At 28.4% G+C, this 14,443-nt stretch overlaps 4 protein-coding genes across 4 annotated transcripts; 2 read left to right on the top strand and 2 right to left on the bottom strand.

Moving 5' to 3' along the window:
* Positions 1-1,493: 1,493 nt before the first annotated feature.
* OCT59_011922 (uncharacterized protein) lies at positions 1,494-3,132 on the top strand. Its single transcript, XM_066134108.1, has 7 exons — positions 1,494-1,639; positions 1,766-2,006; positions 2,096-2,217; positions 2,283-2,394; positions 2,470-2,504; positions 2,572-2,826; positions 2,907-3,132. The coding sequence occupies exons 1-6, from the start codon at positions 1,589-1,591 to the stop codon at positions 2,647-2,649; spliced, it is 639 nt and encodes a 212-aa protein (XP_065989405.1). The 5' UTR covers positions 1,494-1,588; the 3' UTR covers positions 2,650-2,826; positions 2,907-3,132.
* A 50-nt stretch (positions 3,133-3,182) lies between these two features.
* On the bottom strand, positions 3,183-6,432 carry OCT59_011921 (uncharacterized protein; the record flags this gene model as incomplete). Its single annotated transcript, XM_066134107.1, has 18 exons — positions 3,183-3,250; positions 3,325-3,401; positions 3,466-3,549; positions 3,618-3,833; positions 3,904-4,043; positions 4,111-4,241; positions 4,322-4,416; positions 4,561-4,727; positions 4,792-4,832; positions 4,888-4,923; positions 5,002-5,182; positions 5,253-5,338; positions 5,414-5,431; positions 5,496-5,600; positions 5,913-5,954; positions 6,061-6,096; positions 6,161-6,275; positions 6,343-6,432. The coding sequence occupies 18 exons, from the start codon at positions 6,430-6,432 to the stop codon at positions 3,183-3,185; spliced, it is 1,728 nt and encodes a 575-aa protein (XP_065989404.1).
* Positions 6,433-6,558: 126 nt separating this feature from the next.
* OCT59_011920 (uncharacterized protein) lies at positions 6,559-8,988 on the top strand (the record flags this gene model as incomplete). The annotated part of the gene is made up of 1 exon (XM_025329939.2): positions 6,559-8,988. The coding sequence occupies exon 1, from the start codon at positions 6,574-6,576 to the stop codon at positions 8,986-8,988; it is 2,415 nt and encodes an 804-aa protein (XP_025188389.1). The 5' UTR covers positions 6,559-6,573.
* A 103-nt stretch (positions 8,989-9,091) lies between these two features.
* On the bottom strand, positions 9,092-14,293 carry OCT59_011919 (uncharacterized protein; the record flags this gene model as incomplete). The annotated part of the gene is made up of 20 exons (XM_025312948.2): positions 9,092-9,628; positions 9,733-9,908; positions 9,980-10,220; positions 10,307-10,548; positions 10,633-10,692; positions 10,763-11,168; positions 11,248-11,502; positions 11,571-11,775; positions 11,845-11,930; positions 11,994-12,117; positions 12,201-12,533; positions 12,605-12,630; positions 12,701-12,807; positions 12,877-13,070; positions 13,145-13,394; positions 13,475-13,646; positions 13,727-13,851; positions 13,926-14,056; positions 14,135-14,184; positions 14,270-14,293. 20 exons carry the CDS (start codon positions 14,291-14,293, stop codon positions 9,092-9,094), a joined length of 3,744 nt encoding a protein of 1,247 aa, XP_025188388.1.
* Positions 14,294-14,443: the final 150 nt, after the last annotated feature.

The raw sequence follows: 14,443 nt of genomic DNA, 5'->3' as shown, positions 1-14,443 counted from the left end.
GCTATAGTTAGTCAACCAATTAGCAAATTAGCATAGTTATGTTACATAATAAGGCTTCATCAAGCAGCGTCTTCAGGAGAGTTCCCTGGGCGCCATTTATGACTATTAATTCAAATTCCACACCCATAACTACTGCTTGTATGTAGATTTTCATATCTTAATTACCAATCGTTTCCTAAATCTAGCACGCACCCAACTCATCATTTAACATCCGTGTACTATTAAATGTTGTAGTATCAAAAAATACGAGCCAACCATAAAGCTGCATTTTTCTTAAGTTTGGTTGTTTCATAGAATTACCTTCTTTGCTGGTGCTCTAGTAGTCACAAAGAAACTTCGTAATAAGTAAACTATACTCGGAAAAAAAAAATTTGGCTACGCATGGTACCAGTGAGCTTACTAAATAAATTTCCAATTCCAAAGTTTCCTCATACTGTACATTTAACTTCGAATCAAAGCTTTGCCATTCTTATCTGTTCAACTGTGATCGTGTCTTTGGCATTCGTGGCGAAACCCTTATAACATTATTGGTCTGGATCATCATCAAGGAGAACTTTTTATGTATTAACATAAAAATGAAGTTCTTCATGGCAATATGAACACAGTTTGTCAAATGATGCATAATAGAAATGAATTTTTCTTTCTCGATTTCCTGCAATGACCTCATATTTAACCTGCTTGAAACTGTATGATCCAATAATTCATAAGGCACTTTATCCGTAAAGATTTATATCTAATTTTTAGCTTTAGGAAAAAATGGTTAGTAATTCCATGATCCTGACAGTAACCATGTTGTGAACCATCTTAATGCGACCTATCTATTATCAAAACAAGGTTTCCCGGAAGAAATTGCGAGTTCGGCGCACTTATTTTTGTTTATTTTGATTGTTTTCTTGATATGTATCTGAAAAATGAATGATTCAAGTTAGTTAAATCAATATTTATTTACCCGGCAGACCATTATCCTAGCAGCTGGCAGATAAATACGATGCGATGAGATAATTCATTCATACATAAAATTGTCATTTGAGAGAATTGTGTTATTAAAATGTCTGTGGGCAACCTCAACCTCCGCAACTTCATTGTTCCAATAAGGATACAGGTCCGGAAACTCTTTGAAGTTAAGGGTGGGACCGATATTGGAGACGAGGTAAAGGTCTAGAAATTGCGGGAGGTGGTGTTGTTTCTGTCTTTCAAGATCTGTTTCGGGGGGTTTTCCTATAACGCGATTGAAAAGAGGACTGATTATCACGTTCAACAATAGTCACGTTACTACGATATTCTAGTCGAATGAATTTTTTTTTGATACTGTATAGAACTATAAAACTATTTCATTTATCTCTTTGTGAATTCGTCACTTTGATCACTTCGTGATAATTTTCGGTGGGGAAGGGTATATTTAAAAATATATTTGTCTCAATATGTAATTTTGAAACTCAACAGGTTTTTTAATAAAAAATATAAAAAAAAATTGTTGTAGAACAAGAAAATCACATACGCTTTTTATGTAGATCATTGAACCTCGCACCTACCTATAGATTAATTTTTCCAACTTTCATTTTTTGAACTATTTTCTTGCTTTAATATAATGGAATCTGTACAGAAGCTTTTCGGAAAAAAGCCTACGCAAGATGAAATGGTAATAATCAAAAAGTAATTACTTTTTTGGCTAAATCTCGTTCAGTCAGCCTTATTGGTTGTCGTAACAAAAACTTTTTTGCATTACAGTAACTTTATACTTTCCTTTTTTTCTTTTTAACGTAAGGTAAAGAAGTGGCAAAGAGAAATAAGAACACAACAACGTTCGTTAGAACGACAAATTAGAGATTTCGAAGAAGTAGAAAAAAAAACAACAAATTTATTAAAACAACACGCTAAAAAAAATGATTCAAAAGCTTGTAAATTATTTGCTAAAGAACTTATTAGGACAAGACGTCAAAAAACTAGATTATATACTAGTAAAGCACAATTGAATTCTATTCAATTACAACTACAAAACCAATTAGGTAAGTATTTTTAAAGAATAAATTTTAAAACGAGTATTATGAGAGGAGAAAAATTATGTTTATTACATTCATTTTTTTAAATATAATAGCTACTCTTAAAGTATCCGGATCATTAAAAAAAAGTACTGAAGTAATGAAAATGGTTAATGGATTAGCCAGACTACCAGAATTATCAAAGGGAATGCAAGAATTATCAATGGAAATGACAAAGGTAATATATGTAATCTCCATTTTATTTTATCGAAAAAGTAGTTATTTAACACCTTTCGTGATTAGGCTGGTATTATCGATGAAATGATAGGAGATACTTTCGAATTAATGGAAGATAGTGATATTGAGGAAGAAGCTGATGAAGAAGTTAATAAAGTTTTATTTGAAGTTACAAAGGGTATTGAAAAAATTCAACTATTTTATCTTGATTTTTTAAAAACTGTGAAAGAGAGTTTAAAAAATTTCTTTGTAGGATTGCTTGGTGAAGCTGGTGCCGTTCCATTAGAGGTAAAATTCTATTTAACAACAACTTCTTTTGAATTATAATATTGATTTAATTTGTTATTCCCATTAGAACCCAGAATTGGAAGAGGAAGAAGAACCTGCCGCATTAGATGAGATGCAAGCTAGATTACATGCATTAAAATCTTAATATTTATTGTTGTTTCTTTGTAAATCAGCCACAATATTACTAACAAATACTTGATTATATAAATCAATAATATATTTTATTTGCTTTAGACTTTTTATTTTTATTTTTATTTCTACTTCATTTTATTTTTTGGTTTATAGTAGGATAGAATTAAATATTGTATATGATATGATATAGGTAAGTTAGTAAGAATTTTTTTTTTTTTTTGTATTTTATAATTTTAAAGGCTGATTTAATTATTTTTTACTATTAAAAAGATATAAGGATGATACTGAAATTAATAACAATTACAGACTTTTGGCTTTCAATTTTATTCACATAAAATAATGAACTTATAAGATAATTATTTCTTTCTAAAAAATAAACTATTATAAATCATCTTGTCTTTAAATAAGTAATAATTATAATTATTATCAGTTATTTGAATATTAGTAATATAAAATAATAATTAAGAACAGTAATATAAAATAATATTAAGAACACTATATATATATATATTTCTTGTATCCAAAAAAAAAGCAGAAAGAATTTCACTAGTCTAGTTTAACATTCTTATAAATTGTTCTAACAAATTTGTCTGCTGCAAAATATCCGATGGTACCTATTTCATAATAAATGTTAAAATTTTACTATTAAGAAAAAAAACGAGAAAGGTCAAAGAATTATATTATTTACCTAACATAACAAATAGTCCAAAACATACTATAGCCGTATTTCCAAAATAAAATGAGGTCTGAAAGAGACCATACATTCTAAAAATAATAAGGTATGATTAATAAAAATATATAATATTTACAAATCCTCTCCTAAACTTACTTGGTTCTGTTAATAAAATAATATATAGAATACAGATAAACGTATACTGCAGTAGATCCACAAGTTAAGAAACTCATCCAGTGCCTTTAATATGATTAAAAAGTTTGTTAAGCATTTTTCTATATGCATACATGTATATACTTCTAACATACCATCGATGGTCCTCAGAATTGAGTAAAATATATGTGCTAACTATGGTAACGCATGCTGTTACAATGAGAAGAATTATGAAAACAAACAACATAAATCCATAAACATAATAAATCTTGTATGCCCAGAATGATGAGAAGATAAAATAAATCTCAATGAAAATTGATGCGAACGGAAGGATTCCACCAAGAGCTATAACTACAAGGGATTCGGCATACCTATATTTATATACATTTTAATACATTAAATTAATAACATTTTATTTTATAAAGATAAATACATATTTACCAAACTTTTTCGGGGATAGGCCTAGGAATTGGATTAACGCGACAGGGAAAACTTGGTTGACTTGCCCAATTACGACAAAGAATTGCTCCAAGCAATGTTAATGGAAACACAAGGAATGACCAAATTGCAAACATTGCCAACTAAGTACAAACAAACACGTACGTTAATTGGTAGTAAATGCATTATAGAATCATATTTTTAGCATACCATAACTGTGAAAGGAATAGCACGTGAGCTAGAATAATATACAGCTATGGAATTGATTATTATAGTGATTACGCTAAGTATTCCAGGCCACAAAGTAGCCGTAGCTATAACATTCTTTATCCAATCACGACCTATAATAAATATAGTTTAAACCCGAATTATTAGTTTTTTTCTTATTTAATTAACAATAATATTCGAAAATTCAATTTACCTCCATACACTTGATAAGTGCTTGCACTTGTATACCCAGCAACCGCTGAGGTTAATGTATAAAAGAAGATTGAAGCAGTCAAAATAGTAGCACGTCTAGATGAATTAAAAAAATTATTATTATTATTATTATTTTAATAATCGTTAATTTTATTCATTAAATTTTCAGATTCCCAATCCCAAAAGGTTATCTATCATACAGCGGTTCAATCCAAATTGAAGTTTGGAGTCGATATTCACTCTGCGTATAAATTTCCGATGATTGTATATAAAATGATTACAAGCGTTAGCCATACTAGTTGGTGACCAGTTCCGACTAATGCTGAGAAAAGTAGTAACGATCTTGGCGCACGAAACACATCTCCATGAACTTGTTTCCAGCCATATTCATCGCCTAAGTCATGATCCTACAAGAAAATGTTACAAATAATTAATTTTATTAAAAAAAAAAAAATAATATATATAAATTACCAAATCTCCAAGTGTCTCTTCCTTATCATATCTAGCATAGTCTTTCTTTAGCATGCGTAGTAATATAATACTGACAAAGCCTGCCAAAAAAATAACCATAATAAAGGAATTGAAAATTGAAAACCAATGGATCTATTTTTCAAATAAGAATTATATAAGTTTACCTTGACAAGCTTAAGAAAAAATATTATTTCGTAACTTAGTACTTACACATAAAAATTTCAAATACCTTATGCTCAAAAAATTCGGTATCCAAAAGTTTATCAAATCTCGTATCAAATGGATCATCAGTTGCAACCCAATTAACAGAATATGAAAATCGTACAGGAATATCCTGTGTCTCCCAGTGCAATTTTATAGGGTTTCCACTTCCAAGTTTCACTTGAATAATCTGAAATAGTACAATAAATATCTATAACAAAGTAAAGAATGATGACATTAAAAAAAAAACATTGTTATACTTTATCGCCATTATAGTTCACTTCAAATTCTCTGTGCGTATACAAAAACACATCGCCTGAAATATTATCAATTTCTCCAACAAATCCTACAATAATAAATAGACATTATCTCGTGTAAAATTAATTTAAGCAGAAAACCATCAACACGATTTAAATTTTACCCCATATTGGCAAGTCATCTGAAAGGAAAATATAATTAGAGTATTAAAAGAAAAATAAATCAAGCTTGTCTTATGCACTTACCAAGAAACATTTGATACCAATAATTATTAACAACAGCATATCGAAACAGATTTACGTCCTTTGGTGTTAGTTCCTTTTCACAAATAGTTGCATTTTTTTCGTTTGCTATAATAATAATCAGACACAAACATTATAAAATATTAACCAATATACGTATAATTTAAAAGTAGTAATTTTGTATAAATAAGAAATAAGAAAGGAAGAAATAGACAAGCACTAATTGATCCTGATTGATTTATGATTCCAACATCATCTAATAACAAAAATCGGTAGTTCCCTTTATAATCTTCAGAACTTAATCTATTTATGATATGTAATTAAATCTTTCTTTTCGGTATAAATTATAATAAAAACCAATAGATGATTCCATCATATCATTATTTCAATACAAATACTCAGATAAAAGGATATACTCACTCAGAAATTTCATGCCGATCCCGGAATTTACCAGTTCCATACCTAAAAGAGAGTTAGAGGAAGTTACTTCATCACGAAATGTATTGAATATCTTCTAGTTCTCCATATCCCTTCGATTTAAGTTTCTGATCATAAAACGTATACGTACCTAACAATGCCTCACCTAGCGTTTCATGATGGTGCTCTATGAAAAAGAAAAATGGGTTATAAATATACAAACAATCTTAGTAAAATAGCTTTATACTTACCAGAAACATGAATTCCCTTACAGTATGGTAACTGAAAATACTCGTAAGTTTCTTGCTGATTTGAACGCGGACCTACAGTATCAACCCATATTATTATATCCTCACCCTTTTCATACTAAGAGAAGTAGATATAGTTATTGACTTTTAAAATGCAGAAACAGTAACTACTAAGAGGTACGTACCTTATGAGAATGTTCATCGGCACTTACAAAAGTTGTGTACAAGATAAATAATAAAGCGAACCAAAATCTTTTTCTTTTTAAATAATCCATTTTTAATGAAAGACTCAGACTATCGTGTAATTTCTGCAATTTCACTATAAACCATTTAGTCACGTGATAATTTCGTCATCAGTATATCGGTAGATTACTGATCGAACCCTGGTGTTAGTTGATCTTGTTGCTTTTTCAACAATGTTAAATTTGACTTTAACAAAATGGCCAACAATAGTATCCTCTCCAACAGCTAAAATAATGTTTGCAACAACTTTAAGAAGCATGACTACCATTAAAGAAAATTCGGCAAATTCAAAAATACTTTCAATAGTGCGAATATCTCCATTATTAAAAGTTAACCAAACTTTAACGTCAAATTCAAATTCTAGTGTACAATACAATTATGCAACATATTCTGCTTTAACAACATCAATTGAGAAAGAACAAGGAGAAGAAAAAAACGAGGGAGAAGTTCTTTTAAAAACGAATAATGAGAGGAATATAAGTGTAGAAAATGGGATGGATAGTTCATGGGTAGGTAATTATTCATTGGATAGATTGGTAATTAGGTTTAGGGAAGCAATTCAAGAAGGAGATCTGAAAAAACTTATGATGACACATCACACATTAATAAAAGAACAAAAAGGACAACAATGGCAGAATCGTTTAAAAAAATCAGATTATCAGGATGCAATAAGTTTGCTGACTCGTTCTGCAAATTTCACACAAAAGGCAACTAGTCCACCGCCATCATCAACTCAAACTCTAGCCTCAACTACTTCGATAATATATTCACTTTTTAATGATATGAAAAAGCAAGGTTATAAACCAGATACATCAACCTATAATAGACTAATTTATTTGAATTCACTTAAAGGTGATACTAAAGAATCAAGAAGAATCTACAAAATGATGCTTGAAGATAAAATAGAATGTACCATATATACATTTAATTCGTTAATATTGTCATATCAATGGTCATTAGATATTGAAAGTGCATTAGAAGTATTAGAGGAAATGAAATTGTATGGAATTAAACCTAATACTGTAACATTTAATTCTTTAATTGATATATATGTTAAGTTAGGTGATATTAATCAAGCTGAACGAATTTATGAGAAAATGAAGAGTAATTCTACAACTAGGATGGGGAACAGTTTGGATAAATGTGAAGTAATAGTAGATAAGTTTACTTTGGATTGCTTATTAAGTGGATATTTAAATTATGGACATTTGGATAAAGCAAAAAATTTATTTAAAGATATTAAAGACAGTGGAATAGAATTGGATACACATCTTTATACGAAAATATTAAAAATTTATTGTTATGAACCTGGTAACTTGCAAAAAGTACTAAATTTATTTAATCAGATTAAACATCAACAACATAAAGGAAATATTAAATTTGTTAATACTTTGTTAGATTACTTGATTAAAGAAAAAGAGTTTTCTAATGCTCTAAGGGTATATGAGGAATTAGTAGATATTGGGTTTATTCATGATGCAGCTACTCTAGCTTCGATTATACCGGCTTATTATCATACTGGAAATAATGATATTGCTTTTAAATTATTTAATGAAAAAATGGATTCTTTTTTAAACATGCGAAAATTGTTTTCATTATTCTCAAACCTAGGAAAAGAACACTCAAAAAATTTTTTCAAACAATTCGCTTCCTCTTCTAGTATACTTTATAATACATTAATCACTTATTTCTTAACCCAAGATGATATAACTAATGCATTAGAAATTTATTCACATCTCCTTCAACAAGGGTACTTTTTAAATATTTTAAACATAACAATATTATGCAAAAAATTAATATCACAAGAAAAAATTAATGAGGCATTACAAATATATTATCAATCAAAAGATCATAATATAATACTAGATCAACGTGGCTACACAATACTAATAGATTCCTTTTCAAAAATGACATATATGTCAGAATCTCAACGTATATTTGTTGATATGAAAGAAAAAGGTATAAAACCAAATTCTTACACATATTCTTCATTAATTAGAGGATTTGGAAAAATTTATGATATACAAGGCGTAAAAAATATTCATCAATTAATTAGAATGGATTTGAATCTCGATCAATTTGATATTGTCATATATAATTCTTTAATGGATGCCTATAATAGATGTGGTTATGGTTATAATGTATTACAATTATGGGATTCCTTGGTAATATCTTCTAAAGAAAGTGATTTATTAGTTAATAATGCTACCGTATCGATTGTTTTGGATTCTTGTGGTTTTAATAAACAATTATTTAGATTAAATCAAATTTGGTATGATTTAAAAAAGAAGAATTTTAATTTAAATCAAAATAATTATGCTTCATACCTTGAAGCTTTAGCCAGAAATCAAAAATTTAATGAAGCAAAAAATGTTTTAATGTCTGAAATGATTGATGATGGTATACAACCTAATTCTAAAATAATTAGAACTTTATTAAATTTCTTGCATGATCATTCTAAAAATAGAGATCAATATGAAATTATTAATTGGGTTAGAACCAATTTTCCTTTTTTAGCTAAGGAATTAAATTTAGTTAATAAAAAAAATAATAAAAATATAACTAAAGGTATATCTGAAAAAGATTAATTTTTATTGTAGATAAATATCAAATACAGCAATTTTTTGATTCATTACATTAAATACCTATCTTGTAAAAATTACTATTTAAACTTTTATAAAATACCAATCATTATTTACCATGATCAATAAGTTCATCTCGAATTTTCAATGCATTTGCTACTGTGAATCTCCATCCCAATTCATTATTTTTTATTTTATTAGAACCTTTGGCTAACAGTTTTTCTTGCCATTGAGAATATTCAATGGTTACTGACCTAACGGTTTGATTTCTTTTAGTATTTGCTTCTATATATACTTCATCTGCTTTTATTGCTGTTGTATCTATTTCTCTTGTTAATTGTTCTAATTGTTGCTCCAATTCTTGATTACCTTTTTGATGTTTCTCTGTTTTTTTTTTCTTTTTGCGACTTTTTTGGTTGCTGGAAGATCCATTATCAGTATTACCAACCACGATTCCTGTTGATGATTTCTCTTCTTGAATTGTTATTATACGCGCATTATCAATCTGATCCACAATAAATAATAAAAAGATATATAAACTTTCTTCAGCTTTGAATGAAAAAGATAACAGAGGAAGCGCTTGAGTTATAGTATAGAATAATACAATCAAATAATTCAGCGTAGAATTAGGTGTTATAAAGAATTCCTGAGAAATTAAAAAATGAATAAATAAAATAATAATGTAAATTTTCTTATTTTTGAAATGGAAATATTTTTTTTGTTTTTTAAAAAAGGGATTAAAAGTAATACCTTAGTTACTTTGATAATATTTTGTATAATACGGAAATCGGTAACAACCCTGTATGATGAAAATTGTTGTTCATACTCCAATGAATTATTACTTTTTTCTTGCTGTTCCTTGAGAAAGTGTAATGATTCTAAGATATTAATAAATGAAAATCTTAAACAACATAATGATATCCGTTCTATTCAAAAAACATAATTAGTCCAATCAAGATCAAGGAAAGATAAATCTTGAAAACTAAAATTCTTTTACCATCAAATGCTAGGTCAGCAGTAGCCAATTCATTTAATTCATTATCATTATCATCAATCATTAACAATTCAGCGGCTGACAGACAACCGTAAAAAAACAATTCTCTTAATAGCTCATTCAACAAACATAAAGTTTCCTCTTCAACACTGTTTGCAAGTATGTAACAGAATGCAAGAGGTGCGGTTGTTCGGAAAAGATTACGTAAAGATGGCTTTGTAATAGCTTGTGACTTGTTTAGAGCCTTAAAGAAAAGAATCATCAACCAACATGTTAGATATTAACAAAAAAATGTTTAGACAAGGTATATTCTAATTTTAAAGAACTTACTAAACTAAATTTTTTGCACCAATCATTCGACACTCTGCAACCTTCTAAAAACACCATCGTTTGTTTAAATTCTGTTGTTTGTTCTGACATATTTTCATTATCCTCAATTATCACAAATTCTTCTTTGGATAAATCACAAAAGGAAAAAAGCACTGCAGGTATAATAGGTTTCCCTATCTTTAATCCTAATCGGTCTTCACACATTTCAAATAAGTTCCGGAGAAAAAGTTGTGTAGTCCAATCTTTATAATAATATAAAGAAAAATAATTTTTTTTGAATAATTAAATGTAGGATATCTTTTTTTTTTAAAAAAAAAATAATTTACCAAATTCCTGGGATTCGTCATAAAACTGACGAACCGAATAGGTATCTGAATTGTGAATATCTAAAAAACGCAATATTAAAAATTCCAACCGTAAATGCTTTAAATAAGGTATTATAAAATAAGAACTTACTATATTGAACATAATCTTCTGGAAGAGATGAAATACACCCCGCCAATATTTCTATCAATTTTTTAGACACTATATATATATTATCTATCTTGTTTATTACTAAGGAAAACATTTCTTTACGCCGATTGAATAACGTTACAATAGATTTCAATAATGAAAAGGGATTTGACCTCATTAACCAACTTACATCAGCTGGTGGTAACATTGGAGTTAGTTGAAATAAAAGGGCATTAAGAATATCAAGTGATATAGACAAAGTAATTTTCCTTCCAATCAAGTTTGAGCTCTTTAAGTAAGGCATCACACAATACTTGATATATTCTCTGACATCAATTAGAATGTTATTATTGTTCCATTCTCCTATATCAATAAGAGTTAACTCCACAGGTTTCTTGGTGGTATTGCCCTTTATTCACACAAATTTATTAATAAAAGGCATTAATATTAAAGGTATGTAAAAATTAAAGATGTATGTAACAATTTACCGTCATCGCAAGCATAAGAAAATCGATCAAGTTTTTTTGTTCTTGTAAGTTAAAACACAAAGTTCCTCCATCAAGTGAAGATAATTTGTATTGAATTACTTTAATCATCAAAGCTGGAGATTTTGAGGTTTGGCGGAACCAACATAATGATCCAATTTCACGTAAAATATCAAGAATTAATATTCCTTCGCCCTTATTATGTATACAGTCCTCTAATAATCTGTCAAGCATAAAATAAGATGCAACCATTGATAACTGTACAAAGAAGTCAAGTAAGTAATGAAAGACATATAATAATAAATCAAGAATAATATATAACGTACTTCAATAAGAGCGTCTATATCACTAGATCTAATACATTCCTCCTTGTTTTTAATTATTAACTTCGACTTATCATCGTTCATTTGGCTGTTTATTTCTGCTGTAAAAACTATTTGATTGCAGAGCGTAGTAAGTCGTTGATTATATTCAAACGGCCATACTGACCAATTATCGAAAGTAGGTGCTTTAATGTTCGTATCAGGAGGCCTGTTTAATAAATAAAGTATCATCTGTAAGAAATTATACAGAATTTAGAAATAGCCTAAATAAAATTACCTGTCAGATAACATAAAATCACGAAATAGACATTTTGTGTGGCGTGATAATAGAGAAAATGATTTAAGGAATAGATTCATGCCAGTCTTTGAAATGTAATTAGTATTAATTATGGTTATCATGTGAAAAATATTGTTGATCGCACTTACTTTGATTTTAGGTACAGTTTTGCCGCCAGAATTTTTAATGAGTCTTTTGATACTCTGATATAATTCTCGTTGGAATCCATATTCAACTATCAACTCACTAAACATATCTTCATTTATGTTTAAGCTGTTGTGTATTATAGTAATATAACATGGATATAAAATATAAATGTGTTTGTGACAAAAGAAATTATGAATTATTTAACTTACTCGTCAAATAGATCTATATATTGCAACATTAATTTTAAAAAAGACACAGATCCAAGACGCCGGAATCTAATAGAATTTACCACCCAATGACAATAATTGGACAGATCTTTCTTTGTTAAACTCTCTAATATCATGCTTAATTTGAAAGTCAACTCAGAACCATCGATCCGATTGGCAAATGATATGTCGTAATCAAGATTTTGTCGCAAAGAATGACAAATCGTGATAAATGCCTCTTCATGCTTATTTAAAGGTTCATCACTTGTTGAATTCATACGAAAAGATACTTTCAGGAAAGTTACATTTTGATATTCTGATTTATCTTCTCGCAAACTGGATCAATTAAATTACTATTAATTGCTTTATTCGCGTATAAGGTATATGTGTACGTATATTTATATTACCGTTGAACTATCCTTTTTGATCGAAACTAGAGAATAAACGATTAATAACATTAATGGTTATTATGGAAACTTCCGAATATCAAAAATCATGTTTACCTCCAAATTCGAAGGCGTTTTTTGTGGTTCAGAATCAATATATTCTAGGAGATTGTCAATTGATTTGTTTTCATTGGAATATATCTTATTAAGTGAACTTAAAGTGCCTAATTTTATTAAAGGATTAATAAATGTATAATGTATTAACTCCATTTAATATATACTAAACACATTACTGATTATATCTGCTTCTTTGAGCCGCAAGATTACTCGGCGCATTGCCAATTTCATTAAAGGATTGATTTGATAAGCTTGTTGTTCATCCTTACAAACGACGAACGCAAGATAGTCAAATATGCATAGCAATTGATAGAGATGTTTATTATCTCTAGGAGTTCGTTGTGAATTTGCATATAAACTTTCAATTGACCTAAGGTCGTCAAGCATAAATAAAATGTACAATGATGATACCATAAAATAAACAATAATGAGAGAATACCTTACTTTGAAGTATTTTCGAATTGTGTGCTTTTTGATTTAACCGTTTGATAAGCGCGCTTTAGATGCGACTTTGCTTGGAAATTTAAATCAGGATAATAAAAAGTCGAAAAAAAATAGTTCATTTCCACATTATTCGGAATAATTTCTGAATTTTGTGAAGCAACAGGTTTTCGACGCAGGGGCGAATTGGAGTTCAAATGGCTTTCAACGTGTCTTGCGGTAGATTGAAACAATTCAACAAGAAGTTGATCATCTAATAATATATAATAAAGATTGTTAAGTTAAGCTAGTATCAGTTATAACAATAGGTACTAAGAACATTAAATATAATACTTGTTTTAATCACGTTATCGTATTCTACAATCATTTGCAATAAGCTTGAAATCAATTCTGATCTATTTTGGCCATTATGACTATTGCACACATTTAAAGCTGGATCATAAACAATTCTAAAACCATATGATGGATTTGAATATATTACATTCTCAACAACTCTTTGAACTGTCTATTATTTATGAGAGAGAATATATAATGACTTTAAATAGACAAGATTAAACAATTTCTACCCGAAAAATCATTAATTACCAGCTGTGGAATTGAATATAATAATTTTCTGAATTCGTTTTCCATATTTAACTTTTCTATCAATTCTAAATAAAGGCCTGTACTCAATTCATAATTTACTTTAAGAATATTATAGTCCAATTGATCTGATAAGAAATCATCAAGTAAATATAAAAATCCCATATATTATCGAATTACACTCTAGAATTCATAATAACACCTGCATAACATTTATGTTGTTGCCATATTTTAAACAAAAGCGAAGTAAGAACAAACTTGTTGGTTTCTAAATCGCTTGTGGAATTTATAAGTTGTGTTAAGACAGACACAAGATAGTCGCGACTTTCTTGCCTTTGAATAATTAGAAAAAAGTTTTTAAACCAATCCATTTAAATTATTATCTTTATATAATGCTAATAAAATAGTTACGTGTTAAAATCTTTTTCCTCAAGAGCTGATAAAGCACACAAAATATCGTTCTAATTCAATGCAATAATATAAAACATTAGTCCTTTTTAACTCAAACGGGAACAAATAACAATAATTTATAACTGATACTGATACTTTGAAATATTCTACAAACGGCATAATAGTTAAGAAAGTTAAATTACTGCGGTGTAAAAAATTTTATTGATAATCAAGTTTTTAATGTTAACACGTGCTTTAACAAAAAAAATTTTTATAGATCGCGACTTGAACATTTTTTATTCTATTTGTATGTAAAATTGAACGACCAAT

Source organism: Rhizophagus irregularis, chromosome 2, assembly GCF_026210795.1.
Source record: "Rhizophagus irregularis chromosome 2, complete sequence".
NCBI lineage: Eukaryota > Fungi > Glomeromycota > Glomeromycetes > Glomerales > Glomeraceae > Rhizophagus > Rhizophagus irregularis.
This window is presented reverse-complemented; position numbering and strand designations above follow the sequence as displayed.